The sequence below is a fragment of the Magnolia sinica genome, unplaced genomic scaffold (genome assembly GCF_029962835.1).
Source record: "Magnolia sinica isolate HGM2019 unplaced genomic scaffold, MsV1 ctg301, whole genome shotgun sequence".
In the NCBI taxonomy this organism is placed as follows: Eukaryota; Viridiplantae; Streptophyta; class Magnoliopsida; order Magnoliales; family Magnoliaceae; genus Magnolia; species Magnolia sinica.
This window is the reverse complement of record NW_026682805.1, coordinates 28,899-45,827: the sequence shown is the minus strand read 5'-3', so window position 1 is coordinate 45,827 and position 16,929 is coordinate 28,899. Positions and strand designations below refer to the sequence as shown.

The 16,929-nt window shown below is 44.1% G+C and overlaps 1 protein-coding gene across 1 annotated transcript; it reads left to right on the top strand.

The window, feature by feature from the left end:
• The first annotated feature begins 14,049 nt into the window (after window positions 1-14,049).
• On the top strand, window positions 14,050-15,444 carry LOC131236215 (F-box protein At3g07870-like). Its single transcript, XM_058233349.1, has one exon. It carries the CDS (start codon window positions 14,050-14,052, stop codon window positions 15,211-15,213), a length of 1,164 nt encoding a protein of 387 aa, XP_058089332.1. The 3' UTR covers window positions 15,214-15,444.
• The last annotated feature ends 1,485 nt before the right edge of the window (window positions 15,445-16,929 follow it).

Below are 16,929 nucleotides of genomic sequence, written 5' to 3'. Positions count from 1 at the left end.
ATCAGGTTGCTTGTTTTGAAAATCAATTATTTCCATTTTCTTTTTTTTTAAGACTGAGAATTTATTCTCATTGTGGCAAGCATACAGGAACGAGCTGGAGAACAAGGTTTCACATCTGGAAGAAGAGAATGAAAGGCTCAAGAAGCAGAAGGTGTTTACCTATAATGAGAAGGATGTTAACTACAGATGGACAAGGTATATATGCTACTCTGAGATCTCATTTCCAGTTATGTAGTTCTTGAATTGTCTACGCTCTTTTACTTCTTGAATTGTTTCGTTGTTCACATCATTTGATGTTTTTTTCTTTTTAATTATATTGATGTACTTTATAATGTTTTTTTGTCCTTCTCTTGTGTAATATATTTGTGCTCTGGGTTTTTATTTCGATGTTTTTTAGCTCATGGGTTTTCTTATTTTCTTTTTCTTTTTCTTTTTTGATGGAGCTTTTTTCTTGTTTGTTTTCATTTATTAAATTGTTAATCCTCAATTCGCTATGTTGTATTGATGGGTTTCTTCCTTTTATGCATTTTATGATTTGTTCTTCTGTAATGATGGTTTTTAGCTCGTGGTTTTTCTTTTGAAACTAATTACCATTCTCAGCCTTTTGAACCCTGTCCATTGCCAGCCTCAGTCACCAACAGATGCAGAATAGTGTAAGAAGTATATATGAAAAGTTCTTGTGGTTTGAATGGATTTGAAGGCCTGGAAGTGTTGTTTAGATGATACTAACTGTTGCTTTGTTTGCATTGTCTACTTTGTGTAGTGCGACTTACATCCTAAAATGGGCCACATATAATCAGAATCCTTCCTGTCCTCAGTGCAAGCATCTGTTTCAGTTTCTCAGTGTTCATCGATCACCAGATGGAAGGTATATGATGGCCCTGTTTGTTAAGTAAAAATGGAAACTATAGCTATCACACATTATACTTGTTACAGAAATATGCAAGGGTCAAATGCACCTCATTTTCTGGCCAATTGAATTCATTTATCAATCCAACCAGAACTGGCCAATTGAATGCCACCTCATGGATGGGCCCAAGCTAAAAAAAATTGCAATAATCAGGAATATTTTAACCATTCCATCTGTATACCCTTTTTTCCCTTATGAGTCATGATCGAAATGGTTTCTCAGCCCTCAAAAAGGGTGAATGATGGGATGTGTATAAACTTTTAGAGTTTTAGTTTGTGCCTCATCCAAGACGTGGCCTAGTGATTGGGCAGTCTTGGTCAATCGCCATGTGCACCAATCCACGGTTTGTAGGATTGGTGCTGATTTTCTAAATAGTACCTGATATTTACAAACTCCTAAACTGAATTGAGATGTTCCGATCCTGGCTGTACAGTATTCACGATTGCATGTTCGAGGAGAGTGTTTGTCTGCTCATTAGAGCCACTTGGTTTGTGCCTCTACCATTGGAGGCTCAGGAAGAATCCTCCTATAAACAAGAAGCTATCTATCAGTATGAGGATGAGGAGGATGACGATCTGGATGATAAAGTATACTTTGGCAGCTCCTCAAGCCTTCGTATCGGTAACCATAGGTGTTTTATACCTCTTTAGTATCTGGATGACGATCTGGATGAATTTTGCCCCTTTTTTTTGCAATTAATTGATTGAATGAAGGATTGTAATTGATTCATTATTGAATGAATGAATGATTATGCAGGTGGTAATTGAATGAATGAATGATTACACAGGTGGTAATTGAATGAATGAATGATTATACTTTTTTTTAAATGTAGGCAATAGCCATGGATATTGACCGTAGCTGAGAATCTGACAACCATAACTATCATTATATCCAGCTTATTGCTACGGATCCAGCACTACTTTTAGCTACAAATACTATCCGTAGCTGTTTGTACTTTTCGCTACAGAAATAGTTGCTACGGATTATATCTGTAGCTATTGTAATCTATGGGTACGGATTAAATTCGTAGCTATAGGTTTTAGACTTATTGTTACGGCACCTACGACTACAGTCGTGCTACGAACTAAAACCGTAGCTATAAGCCTTTAGCTACGGCTTTAATCTGCAGCTTTTGCCTAGTTTTCTAGTAGTGGCTCAATGTAAGAAGCATCCTCACGAACCTCTAGTGGCTACCAATCATTATGGACGCTAGACAACTGAGATGGCAAGGCAAGCCGATAGGCCACGATGCCAACGCGCCCAGTAATCTTGAAAGGTCCTATAAATCTCGGGGCAAGCTTGCTCTTCGCTCCAAATCGAACTACGCCCTTCATGGGCGAGACCTTGAGATACACTCTGTCCCCAACGGCGAACTCCAAGAGATGACGCCAATGATCAGCAAAACTCTTCTACCAGCTCTGAGCTGTGCGCATCTTCTGCCTGATGATATCGATAGCCTCTGACATCTGCTGCACAAGCTCGGGACCTAAAAGACGCTGCTCTCCGACCTTGGTCCAACAACTCGGAGATCTGCACGATCTGCCATATAATGCCTCAAAAGGAGTTATGCCAATGGTTGCCTGATAACTGTTGTTGTATACGAACTCAACCAATTACAGATGCTTATCTCATCTACCCCCGAAGTCAATCACGTAGGCCTGAAGCATGTCCTCAAGGATCTGATTGACCCTCTCGGTCTGGCCATCGGTCTGCGGATGGTACGCGGTGCTGAGCTGCAAAACAAACCCCATCGCTCTCTGAAAGCTCCTCCAAAACTGAGACGTGAACCTTGGGTCTCGGTCAGAAATGATCGAGACTGGAACGCCGTGCAGTCTCACAATCTCCTCGATAAATAACCTCATAAACCGGTCCAAAGGCCAAGTCTTACGAATAGCAAGAAAATGTGTCGACTTCTTCAGACGATCAATGACACCCAGATGGTGTCGTGACCACGCTGACTCCTCGGCAAGCCCATGATAAAATCTATCGACACATGCTCCCACTTCCACGTCGGGACGCTCAACGACTGTAATGGACTAGGGGGTCTCTTATAATCGGCCTTGACACGCTGGCATGTGTCACACTCGGCCACAAAACTGGCGATCTAGCGCTTCATCCCCGCTCAAAAATACTGTCGCCTCATGTCATGATACATCTTCATCGAGCCAGAGTGGATAGAAAACTGTAATCGATGTGCCTCGGTCATAAGATCTCTGTGCAACTCAGGAATATCCGGGACACACAATTGGCCTCTGAAGTGAAGTCCACCATCAGAACCAATCTACCAATCTGTCTGACTCTTAGATGCTGCCTCTGCTCGGTAATCCTGTAATGACTCATCTGCCTGCTGAGCCTCGATCACCCTAGCGACAAAAGAGGGTTGAATCAAAAGGTTCGATAGCTGAACGATAGAAGATTGCAGACCAAAATCGAAGTCATACTCTGCTATATCCTTGAGCATCCTTCACTCCTGAATCATCATGTGTGCCACCATGCCTCGTGGCTGACGGCTGAGGGCATCCGTCACCACATTCGCCTTGCCTGGGTGGTACTGGAGATCAAAATTATAGTCCTTCAGGATCTCCATCTAACACCTCTGCCTCATGTTCAGCTCGGACTGAGAGAATAGATACTCCAAGCTCTTGTGGTCGGAGAAGAGCTCGAACCTCGAACCTGACCCCATAGAGATAATGTCTCCACACCTTCAATGCGAAGATGACTGCTTCTAGTTCTAAATCATGCGTGGGGTAGTTCAGCTCATGGACCTTGAGCTGACGAGATACGAAGGTTACAAGTCTATCGTGCTGCATCAAGACAGCACCTAAACCAATACGTAAGGCATCGGTAAATACAACAAATCCATCACTCCCAGAGGAAAGAGTGAGGACAGGAGCGAACGTCAAACGATCCTTCAGCTCCACGAATGCCTGCTTATATGCGTCGGTCCAAACAAAATCTACGCCCTTCCGAGTCAACCTGGTCAACAGGGCTGCAATATGGGAGAAGCCCTCAATGAAACACTGATAGTATCCCGTTAAACCAAGGAAACTATGGATCTCGGACGCAGTCGTAAGCTGGCCCCACTGACGCACTACCTCAACCTTCGAGAGGTCCACTATGACACCCTCCCTCATCATCACGTGACCGAGGAACTTCACCTCTTCCTGCCAAAACTCACACTTCTCCAGCTTCGCATATAGCTGGTAGGCATGAAGGGTCTGCAGTGTGATCTCTAGATGCTGCATATGGTCCTCACGGGTCCTTAAATATATCAAAATGTCGTCGATGAAGACCACAACATATTGATCAAGATACAGACGGAAGACCTCGTTCATCAACTGCATGAAGACCGCAGGTACATTGGTCAATCCGAAGGACATGACCTGAAACTCAAAATGACCATAACGCGTCCTGAAAGCTGTCTTCGGGATGTCCTCCTCTTGGACCTGAATTTGTTGATAACTGGAATGCAAGTCAATCTTCGAAAAGAACTGTGTACTTTACAACTGGTCAAACAAATCATCTACCTCGAGAGCGGGTACTTGTTCTTGATCGTGACCCGGTTGAGCTCGCGGTAATCCACACAGAGCGTCAACGAGCCATCTTTCTTTCTGACGAAGAGTACCGGCGCCGCCCACGAAGAATTGCTCGGACGAATGAATCCCAACTCAGGCAACTCGTCTAACTCCTGCTATAGCTCACGCAACTCTATCGGTGTTATACGGTACGGGGCCTTCGATATAAGCGCGGTACCGGGCACAAGATGATCTGGAACTCAATATGTCAAGGCGGCGACAATCCCGGAATCTCCTGGAACATGTCGGGGAAATCACAAACAATCGGCCACTGATCAATACAAGCGGCAACAGGCTCCTCAAAGGCGCAGGACATCAAGCAAGACAACGGCTCTCCTCGGGGTTCTGCAACGAACTGAAACTGCGGTAAGCCTAGTATGCAGAATGTGACTTCCTCATAGAACAGTCCAAGATGGTGTGGTACTCGGCAAGCTAATTCATGCCCAAGATAACGTCAAAGTCTAACATCGGCAACACGTACAAGTTGGCGGGCAAGAAAATCTCTCCCACTAACACAGGGCAAGATTAATAGAAGCCGCCCAATACTGTGGTCTTACCAAAGGGCGTCGATACAGTCAATCCCTCACTAGCAGACTCTGTCGGTAACCCAGTCAATCGGCAAAAATCCTCAGACATGAATGAGTGCGAAGCACCGAAATCAAATAACACTCGAGCGATGCATGAAGAGACTGGAAGTATAACCTCAACGACTCCTCTGGAGGTCTGCGGGTCCTGCTGAGCCGCGTAGAACCTAACCTGAGCTGGCTGGGGAGGTGCCTATTCCCTCTGAGGTCTCTAGTGCTGCTGCTGCCTCTGCGACGACCTGTACTGTTGTCTCTGCTGCTACTGGGGCCTCGCTGGCTGAGGTGGCTGCGGTCGCTGCTGTGCTGGAGGTTGCTGTTGCGGTCGCTGTTGTGCCGAAGACTGTTGTGGCCCTCTCGGCTACTGCAGATGAGGGCGGGGGCACTCAGACATGCGGTGCCCTGTCCCACCACATCCATAACAGGGCCCTGAAAATGGATGTTGGGGTGGCGCTGGAGGTGCTGCTGGTGCTCTAGCAGGTGAGTGGCTCCTGTACCTCTGTGGCCGTCGATGCTGCTGGGAGCTACTAGAGGGGACTTGCCTCTTCTGGCCTCTCCTCTGATCTTGATCGCTCTGTAAACTGGACCACTCAGTCTCGTAAATCTGAGCCCTCCGCACTACCGCCTGAAAAGTCGGGAGCTCATGCCCAATAACACGGCCTCGAAGACCGTAATGTAAGTTGTTCTCGAAACGGCGAGCCTTGCGCCCCTTGTTATCGACCAAATACGGCGCAAACCTCGATAGAGCCACAAAACGGGCCGCATACTGCACCACGGACATGCCCCCCTGCACCAAGGTCTTGAACTCTAGTGCTCTCTGACGACGAATGTGGTCGGGGAAGTACTGCTGCTCAAATCGATCAACGAAATCCTCCCATGTCCAAACATAATCAGGCCCTGCAACACGGGTAATGGAGGTCCACTAATGCTCGGCCTCTCCCTAGAGAAGAAACACAGCCAATCGGACTCGCTGCTGGGTCGTACATGTCATAGTATCAAGAATCTTCTCCGCATCGGAGTGTCATCTCTTGGCTATAGTTGGATCTGGCTCGCCCTAGAAACACGGAGGATCGAGGTGTCTGAACTTTCGAAGAAGGGCGCTCGCGCTCTCCTACTCTGCCTGCGCTAGCGAAACAACTGGGCACCTGCTTTGTTCCTGAAGCGTAGTCGTCACAGCCTGCAATATCTACTGTAACTGGAGGTGCTCACAGGTACGGTCGGATCCGTACCGGTCTCAGGTGGAGGAATGACATCCTCAGGCGAGGGAGCAGGGATCGCAGGGGGTGGAACGGGAGCCGCAGGTGGTAAAGCAGGAGCATCGGGTGGTGGAGCAGGGTTCGCTCGGGTCACTCTCCTGTGCGGCATGTCCTATAGGAAGAATAAGGACGTTAATCAACCTTGGGAATCGCACGTTAGTGAATTCAATCGGAAGGTTACGCATTCAGAACCTAATCGTCCTAAACTCATAACAAACATGTGATGTTGTTTTCGGTTATTCCTAAGTTATGCTCTTATACCAACTTCTGTCACGCCCCGAACTCAGAAATCGGGCTCATAAAATTTCTGATCACCGAATCCGGCACCAACAACCTCCGTAGAACTCCATTCTCGGCTCCTGACACCCATACACTAGGTTCCGATCCTGGAATCCTACAAGGAGGATTTCAAACATAATTTTGTTTCAGTATAAGCATAACCATAAGTATAACCCACGAACAATAACCACAAGAACACCATCATAAAATCTACTATGATCAAAACTTTAAGTACAGTGCGTATGAAGGGAAATACAAGATAATGATAACAATAGAAACTCCTAAAGCTCGACTGCATGCTCCAACTGTGGCGAAACTACGGCTGCGTCCTGGTGTCACTTGCACGCATCAATCGTGCATAAGCTTATAGAAAGCTTAGAGGGCGGTGTAAGTGTGTGCGCAATATGAGCGTGCATAGAATGCAATGTCAGAGTAATGTGGAATCATGTTGATGAGTACATGAACGCAATCAGCCGTACTAAGGCTATGCGGTGCAAACATGAAAGTTGTCTGCCATACCAAGGTCATGCGATGCGAAATGTAACTCATGCATGCCAATCTTCATCCATATGTCAATGCAACTCCTCACAAGAGCATCAAATATCAGTACGGTTCTCATTCTGGGTAATCACCGGGGTCTAGCACACTCCAAATGGCACTACCCCTTTCTTAAGCGCACAGTCCAAGTGAGCGTAAGAAACCTCACTATTTACCTAGCCAATAGTCTACCAATATCTATCTGGCACGTTGATAGAGGACCATTCACGAGCTGGTCAAACTCAGGCTAGCAATGCCCCCTATCCTCGGGTGAGTAAGGCCACACCCCTTTCCAACAGACCACGACACAGTGAGAGACGTGGCTTCCTGGTATCCGACCCTCGTGTTCCCGTATATCCACTCGGTCTCGACGTTGGAGTCATCCTCTTGTACCATCGAGTTTAGAAATTTTCACCCAGGGACATCTATGGCGCCCTGATGCTTATTAACAATATTTTCGGTGTCCGATCCTACCATCCACGATATTCTTGTGGAGGTTATAGCCCTGATGTAGCTAGAGCGTATAGTAATCATGTCATACAAATGCAAAGTGCATGAATCACACTATCAGTCGTGCAACAATCCTGCGCATACCGAGCTAATGAAGGGCAACTCCGCCTATCAGGGGGCCCAACAATCTGCTCCAAGGCATATGCTATGATCAGGCACTCCTCATATCAAAGCATACATATGATGCGTATGAGCATGAATCATGGAACTATACTAAACATGTTATGTGGTGATGGATTATGTTCATAACGAAGATGGGCCTAGATGGCCTACACACAACAAGTATGGGCCTAAAAATGGGCCCTAGTGAGAGTTATAAGGCAGACATTTAACCAACATTATTCTTATAAAGTGGATGTCAAACCATCATTACTCCCAAGGCATGGCCCGCCATAAACTTCATTACATAAACCATGGTAGAATCACAGATTGTAATGGCCCTTATGTACATCCCGTTGGGCCTTGACCCAAGGGGTCCAAATTCATCAAATGGACCGCATCACATATGCCTCATATATATACAACTGGGCCTCAACATTGGGCCTCATATATCACATTGGGCCTAATCAAATGGGCCGAAACAATGGGCCGAATCAACTGGGCCAAGTCGAATGGGCCGAGTCAAATACATCAAATGGGCTGCATCACGTGGGCCTCATATATATTAAAGTGGGCCTCAACAACATACCTCATACACATCAAGGTGGGCCTCAACAACATACCCAAAAAGAGTCATATTGAAGGATCATTTGGACCATATCCCAAGTAACAATGGAGATAATTTTTACTATTTAAACAATTCACAAGGGCCCACCATAAGGTTTATTTCCCACCTAATCTAATCCTAAGGTCTTAAGGACCTGGATTAAGAGGGAAAAACAAATATCGTATTGGTCCAAACCCTGTAGTCCAAGGGTTTTAATGGTGGACGTTCAAACCCACTGTGTCCTGAAATGTGGTCCACCTGATCTTAGATTTGTCTTATTTTTAGTTCCAAGCCTTAAAATGAGCTTTCAAAATGGTTGGACGATTTGGATGCAACACATGCATCATGGTGGGTCCCATAAGGATGGACGGTATAGATAAAGCAGGTGGGACCCACAAACTTGGTGATGCCACTACAGTAGCTATGTAGTGAGGTACACCAGCCGTCCCACCTCCCCATGTGTGGGGAGGTGTGGTATACAATGCATACATCAGTGGGTCCCACGTGGGGCCCACCATAACGTTTATCTTCCATACAACATTTTGATAAGGTCACATGGACCAGAATGAAAAGGAAAAATAGATTTCTTGATGATCCAAAACTCCTGGACAAAAAAAAAAAGGGTTCCAATGGTAAACATTTAATCATCACTGTTTCCTGTGATGTGGGCCACCTGGGTTATGTACACTGCTGATTTTTGGGGTGGCCAGCTGCCCTGAGGGGGGCCCACCAAATGCAAGGTGTTGATGTTCAACACACATCACGTGGGGCCCATGGCTATGGGTCCCAGCCCACCACGGCAACGCAGGACGTTGCTGCGTCCAGAGGACAGTCAGCAGCAGCGCCTGCTACTGCCTAAAAATTTATTTATTTATTTATTATTGAAGATTTTGATAGGTGGGGCCCACATCAAAGGAATCCAGTCCATCGGCTGGGTTCCTTGGCTCGTGGCGGGTCTAACAAGCCCAATATTAGGTATGTTTCGGTGTGTAGAAGGGTTAAAGTGGATTTTAACGGTGAAATCTACTATTTTCTATGCTATGGCCTGCCAGATAATCAGATTGGTTTCATTTTTCAGCTCCATGCCTAAAATGAGCTGAGAAATGGAATGGACGACCTGGATTTGATCTGTACATCAAGGTGGGGCGTACATGAGTGGCCCACCCAAAAGCTTAAATATAATATATATTTTACTTTTATTTTTTATTTTTTGTTAACTGTTAGTACACGCACTCCATGTTTGCCGCACCCTATCCAACGTCCAGGGACGCTGGATGGCATGGATATAACATAAGCATCACGGAGGGTCCCACATGTACGTGGCCCACGTTTCATCAAGGTGGGTCCCACCTGATGGTTCTGACATTTGTGTTTTCTCACCATCCAAGCCCACTGGATGGCCTAGACAAAACAGATGGACGACGTCGATAAAACACAGCCATCATGGTGGGTCCACGATCGATGTGGATCTAGTGGGCCACGCCCATTACAAAAGAGAGAGAGAGAGAGAGAGAGAGAGAAAGGGATCAGTGAGAAGGGGAGGGACCCCGCCACTATGGGCCCTCCCAAAATACAAAGCGTACATCAAGATGGGTCCCACCATATGTGGGCCCTCAAATAACAAAATTGATGGTTAGATCACCCACCTATTGCACTCCTCCTAGATCCCTTGGACTCCTATTCTCCTTGCCTTCACTTTTGATGGTGGTTGATGGAGTTTTGATGGTGGGAATGAGAGGTGAGAGGGTAGGAAAAGTGGGCCACACTTGGCTTTGAGAGAGAGAGGGCTTGGACGTGGGATGTTTGTTGCTTGGGAGATTTTTTTTTAGAAATGAGGAAGAGAGAGAAGTGATGGGTGAAAAGGGATGGGGTGTGGTGTGATGGGTGGAGTGATGGGGTTGTAAGAAAGGGATGGGTGGAGAGAGAGAGAGAGAGAGAGAGAGAGAGAGAGAGAGTTGACTTTGGGAATGGGAAGGGATGGGTTGTTGTACTTGGGGTATGGAGTGTACTTGACATTGATTAATTGATTTATTGATTGATGGACATGTTGTAGAGATTCCCTCAAAATTCACAATGTGCAGTGTTTTCCTCAAAATGAATGCGGGCCCACATCTTCTGACCTAGGTATCGGATTGGTGCGTGAGTCACAGCGTTGGAACCGCGACGACGGCGTGGTAGTAAAGATACAAGTTTCGGGTTGAGTCGACTCGGCTTAGGATCGCGCGCAAACATCGGATACGTGTCGAGGGTTACCGAAATTTGACCGGAAGGACCACGGAAGCCTACGGAACAGTACGGTCTAAGATACGGGTCTTACAAGTTGATCATTGCTTACTACCACTTGTAATAGAAAAAGATTGTATTTGAATTCCACGCTATACTCCTTAGCCACAATGTCCACATATGTTGTGGTATTGATGTGTTGCATTGTCTCGATGACTAACGGGATGAATTTATTCGAATGCTCAAACTGATAACCCAGGAACTCTCCGACGTCATTGTTGTCTTCGATTTCGATTGGAGGCATTGATTCGTTAGTGCAAGGATGCAATACTTTCATCTTAATATCACAATATTCTGGTTTGCTCTTAATAATCTTGTAAATTCTAGAGCGAAGCTCCTCATACGTAGTCTCGAGACGTAGCGTAATTTATTTTGAAGTTCCACCCATGTACAAGTATCGCTTGTTTTCAAATTCTAACTCCCCGCCAAAAGAGCACATGATTCTCACAGCCATTATCTGAAAACTAATAAAATGACACATTATCAGTGAATCGTAAAACAATGGAAGCTTTCTATAAGACAAAACTCGATTAAATAATGAAGGACCGACAGCTCAGTTTCTATTATAGATAAGGATGATAAAGAGCTTAAGGAAATAAACAGTAAGCTACGCGTTTATATTTCAAATAAACAACTAGATCTTATACGGATTAGGCCTTCGTTGTTAACGAATGATTTGAAGTGGTGCTAGTTTATTTTGTTTGTGACGCTATCTATCATGACATTGAGCGAGGGAAGCTTTATTAGTTTGAGCAGGACACACATGACATTCAGCGGGGTAAACTGAAAATTGAGTGGGCCAAACTAGAAATTCAGCGGAGCAAACATGAAATTCAGCGGGGGTAACATGAAATTCAGCGGGGCACACATGAAATTTAGCAGGGCAAACTAGAAATTGAACGGGAAAAACATGAAATACAGCGGGGCAAACATGAAAATCAACGGGGCAAACAAGAAATTGAGCGGGGCAAACTGGAAATTGAGCGAGGCAAATATGAAATTCAGCGGGGGTAACATGAAATTTAGCGGGGCACATATGAAATTTAGTGGGGCAAACTGGAAATTGAACGAGAAAAACATGAAATTTAACGGGGTAAACATGAAAATCAGTGGGGTAAATCATCAATTTGAATGGGGCAAACAAGAAATTTAGCGGGGCAAACTGAAAATTGAGGGGGGCAAACATGAAATTCAGCGGGGGTAACATGAAATTCAGCGGGGCACACATGAAATTCAGCGGGGCAAACTGGAAATTGAACAGGGAAAACATGAAATTCAGCAGGGCAAACATGAAATCAGCGGGGCAAATGATCAATTTGAGAGTGGCAAACAAGAAATTCAGCAGGGCAAACAAAAAATTGAGCAGGGCAAACATGAAATTCAACGGGACAAATCATCAATTTAAGCGAGGAAAACAAGAAATTCAGCGAGGTAAACTAAAAATTGAGCAAGGCAAACATGAAATTCAGTGGGGTAAAATGAAATTGAGAGGGGCAGACATGAAATTCAGCGGGCAAACTGAAGATTGAGCGGGGCAAAAATGAAATTCAGCGGGGCAAGCAAGAAATTGAGCGGGGCAAACTGGAAATTGAGCGGGGCAAAGATGAAATTCAGCGGGGGAAACATCAAATTCAGCAGGGGGAAAAATCAAACTCAGCGGGGTAAACTAGAAAATTAGTGGGGCAAACATGAAATTAAGCGGGGCAAACATGAAATTTACGGGGCAAACTAGAAATTGAGCAGGGGAAACCTGAAATTAAGAGGGGTAAACATGAAAATTGAGCGGGGCAAACTAGAAATTGAGCGGGGCAAACTGGAAAATTCAGCGGGGAAATCCAAAACATCAGCGGGGCAAGCATGAGAACGGGGCAAACTAAAAATTGAGCGGGACAAACTATAAATTCAGCTCTGTGAGCATAATATGATATCGAGCTGGGCAAACGATAAATCGAGCGCGCATAGCATGATATTGATGTGGGCAAACGATATTTCCAATGAGCATAGTGTGTTATCGAGCTAGACAAACGTTAAATCAAGTGAGCATAACATGATATTGAGTGGGGCAAACATTAAATCGAGTGAGCCTTGCATGATATTGAATGAGCGAACTGAAAATTGAGCGAGCATAGGATAATATTGAGCTGGACAAACATTAAATCAAGCGGGCATACCATAATATTGAGCTGGGCAAACATTAAATTGAGCAAGCCTTGCATGAAATTTATCTGAGGCAAACATTAAATTGACCTTATCTACCATGAAATTAAGCTGGGCAAACATTAAATTAAACGATCCTAGCATGAAATTGAGGAGGGCAAAAATGAAATTTAGCAAGCCTAGCATGAGATCAAGTGAGAGGTGCTTTGGTGTAAGGGAATACTTTGAACCTTTTCAAGGAGATGCAACTAGTTCATGGGATTTCACGTAACCCTAGCCAAGATGAAAAATGGCAAATGTACAATGATGATATCTAGATGGATATCTATATGATTCAAAGAGATTCCGGGGTCAGGAAAGTGAGAAGAAAACCCTCCGTACATCGGTTGTTCATTGCAAGAGAGATTAAGGCAGTTATTTTAAGAAGGAAGCAACTGTTTTTTTGTTTTAAGGGGAGTGAAGCAGCGCAGTGAAAAGAACGTGGAAAAAGGAGGGGTATTTTCGTCCTTAATATGGCTGTCCAGAGGTGAAGGTCTAAGTTTGCAAGTAAAGTTTGTTTTGCATTTAAAAACCATTGGATAAAAGGTAAGGTTTAAAGTCGTAAATTTCTCAATGGATAACTACGAATCTCAGCCAAAACCAACCATATCGAAGCCTTTTGTCTTTTATTACCAGGAGCGGATTAGGTGCGGTCCCAGCCCTACCCAAGACGGTACGGCCCTTACTGCGGGGCCCACCTTGATGTATGTATTCTATATCCACTCCGTACATCCGTTTTTTAAATATAATTTTAGAGAAATATAAGAAAATTAAGCATAAAATTCTCAGCTCAAACACACTATAAGAAACAATTGAGACGAATGTGCTACCATTAAAAAATTCCTAGGGCCCGCCATAATGTTTTGGTAATATTTATTTTCCATCCAACCTGTCTATAAGTCCACATAAACCTTTTTGGAGGTAAAAAACAAATATCATCTTGATCCAAAACTGTTGTGGCCCATTAATAATAAATCACTACTGTTTTCAATACTATGATCCACTCAAGAATTTAATACTCTTCAATTTTTGGATAATTGTGTAAAATGACCTTTCAAAACGGATGGACGGTGTGGATATATAATAAATACATCAATGTGGGCCCCACAATAATGACGCACCGTCTTGGCTGTACCCGGGGCCGCACTTAATCCGCCCGTTTCGTACCCTCTCTTCACCCGCTAAAATATCAGCTACAACCCTATCGAGTCCAAACATGGCAGAGAAAGCCTCTTTCCTCAGCAATACAAATGAAGAAAATGGAAATAAGAAGGAGAAGCTGGAGTCGGCCCCATCCCTTTGTGATGACGTCATCTTCAACATCCTCCTCAGGCTCCCACCTGAATCACTACCCAAACTAAGGTTAGTATGCAAGAACTGGTACAACGTCATATCTGACCCAGTTTTCATCGAGGCCCATCTCCATCGATCAGTGCCTGGATTTATCTTCCAAAAAAGAATTTCAAGATCAAAATACAAGACCCATTTCATGGAAATCAAAGAAGGTGAGACGAAAGTCCATGATCTAGACTTGCATTGCCCAGGCCGTATATGTGCTAGCTGCAACGGTCTTATTTTGCTTGAAAGCATGCGCAGTCTATATGTTATTAATCCAATTTCAAATCAGAGGATCATGCTCCCTCCTTCCGATTTATCTTTTAAGTATCCGCTCTCATATGAAATCTACGGTTTTGGGTTCAATTCAATTACTAAAGAATACAAAGTAGTCCATGTTTGTGAATACGAGAAAAGAAAAACCCCAATCCCTCTTGGATGTGAGGTTACGACCGTTGGTTCGGATTCTTGGAGAGAGATCGACGGTCCATTTTTTGGGCTAACTGAATTGCGTATTCCAATCTCAGCAAGTGGGATTTTGCATTGGGCAATTGGGATGGATTACATAGTTTCAATGGATGTGGGCAATGAGAAGTTCCACAAGACTTCATTTCCCAATTGTAGCAGGAGAAGTTACCATTTTCTTGAATTGGGTGAGTTTCTATCTTTTGCGAACCGCGAATCCCCGGTCCAATTCGATGTGTGGATCTTGAAGGATTTAGATAGTGGAGAATGGATTAAACAGCTTAGCATTGGTATGGATTGTTTAGGGTCATTGCTGTCGCAGGATTCGCGTTGGGGCGGGTCACTCGATCCGGTTCTTCTTTTTGCTAGTTTTAGGAATGGTGAGGTTATAATCTTTGAGTGCTTTGCTATTGACATTGGTGGATTCTACTTATATGATTTCAAGCTAGAGCGGATAATCAAATTCGATGGGAGCTGCGGCATTCAGCTGATTGCGATGGATACATTGTCGTCTCCGATTCATGTCAATAGTCTAGTCTCATGCAAACCTCGCAACAATCGCAGATACTTGAGTAACTAAATCAGCTTTAATATCCCAAATTATATATATGATATTTGACAGAATGATTGTAATAAGTCTATTGAAATATATACTCTGGCTGAAATATGAGGAAACATCCCAACTTTGGGAGAGTCACAAATTATGTAAGGATCACAAATGAGTGACTTATCAATGCTTTTTAACCATTCGTTTTAATGGCTAATGTTTGGACAGCTCGGATCATTTTATTGATGTGATTTAATTGTTGCAGTTAATAATTTGTTGATTTTGGGTATCATTAGTTTGCCACATATGCAATGGATTAGCAGCCTAGCAACACCTTTGTTGCATATGCCTTGTCTTTAAAAAGGAGCTGAAAAGGCATTTCTCTTATATTATACTGAGATTTTAAAGCGTACCAAAAATGTATATTTTGAATATTTCCAATTTCATTTACATCTAAATACACATAACCAAACAATGGATTTGGGGTTTTCTCAAATGCTGCCACCCCTTTTCCTTTAGTTTTTTATGCTGTTGCAAACGATTTTGAGATTTTAGGGGAGGTTAAGCTTGACCTACAATGCCATGTGTGGGGCCCACCATGATGTTTACATGGCATCAAATCTGTACATCTTGTGCTCCCCCCTCATGTCATCGCTGGGACTGAAAATCACCAGACCATAATAGGATGGGGACCTCCACCATCAAAAGCCTTCCTGAAATATTGTATGTGGGGCTACTTTGCTTTGTATACGCAATCCAATCCATTTAGAAGATGCCCCCACTAGGATGAATGAATGCATCAGAAGTCGAATGCCAGAAATCATGCTATATCAAAACTCTGGTGGGCCACAACATGTGGTGATTTTGGAGGTTCTAGTCGTGATTTTACATGGTGTCGCACACCTGAAATTTGAATGGAAAACATGAGCGGACACATGATGGATAGATTGATTTCATGAGCATTCCATGGTGGGCCCCACACAGACGTGGTTTAAGCTTAAGCTACAAGCTTGTACTGGATCCAATCTCATCATGTGCGGTTCACCTGATTTTGTAATGTTTGCAGCCTTATACATGGATATCTCACTTCGGTTTCTTGGAATGTTTACTCTGGCTATATTCAGAGGAGAGAGTTTAGTGATCAAAGGGTCCACATTCAAAGGATCATTGGTTAGACATCCAGTTGTGTGATATCCAAAACGTTGGTGTGATGGGCTCGCCTCGAGTGGGCCATTCACCAAAAATCCCAACTTGAAGATTCTATCTGCAGAATATTTGGCCTTTTAGTGGTTGAATTGGAACTGTCATGGTGTGGCCCATGATTTCAATGGTTCGGATCATTAAAAATGGAACCCACTTGTAAGAAATGAAAATGGAGTGAATCGTGCGTGTCCAATCTCTCACATGGAACATTGCATAATATCTCATCAGAGCATCGCCAACCCTATCAATGCATGTACTGGCCTGACCGCTCATTTGAATGTGTAACTGGGTCCCAACCATCCAAGTCACGGACTCCACTATGGTTGGAGTATGGAGCCTCACAAATGCAACTGTACTTGTGGGGCCTGAAGTCCCCAAATCTGACCATTGATCAGATGGGCCCACTATCATTGTGGTCGCCAAACATCACCCAACGGGGAGATTTTAACTTCGATCTTGACCTATTTAACGTGGGAGCGGATTGGAAACTGAACGCTTCAGTTTCCAAAACGCTACTGAAGTGATGTGGCAAAACGCCATTGGTTA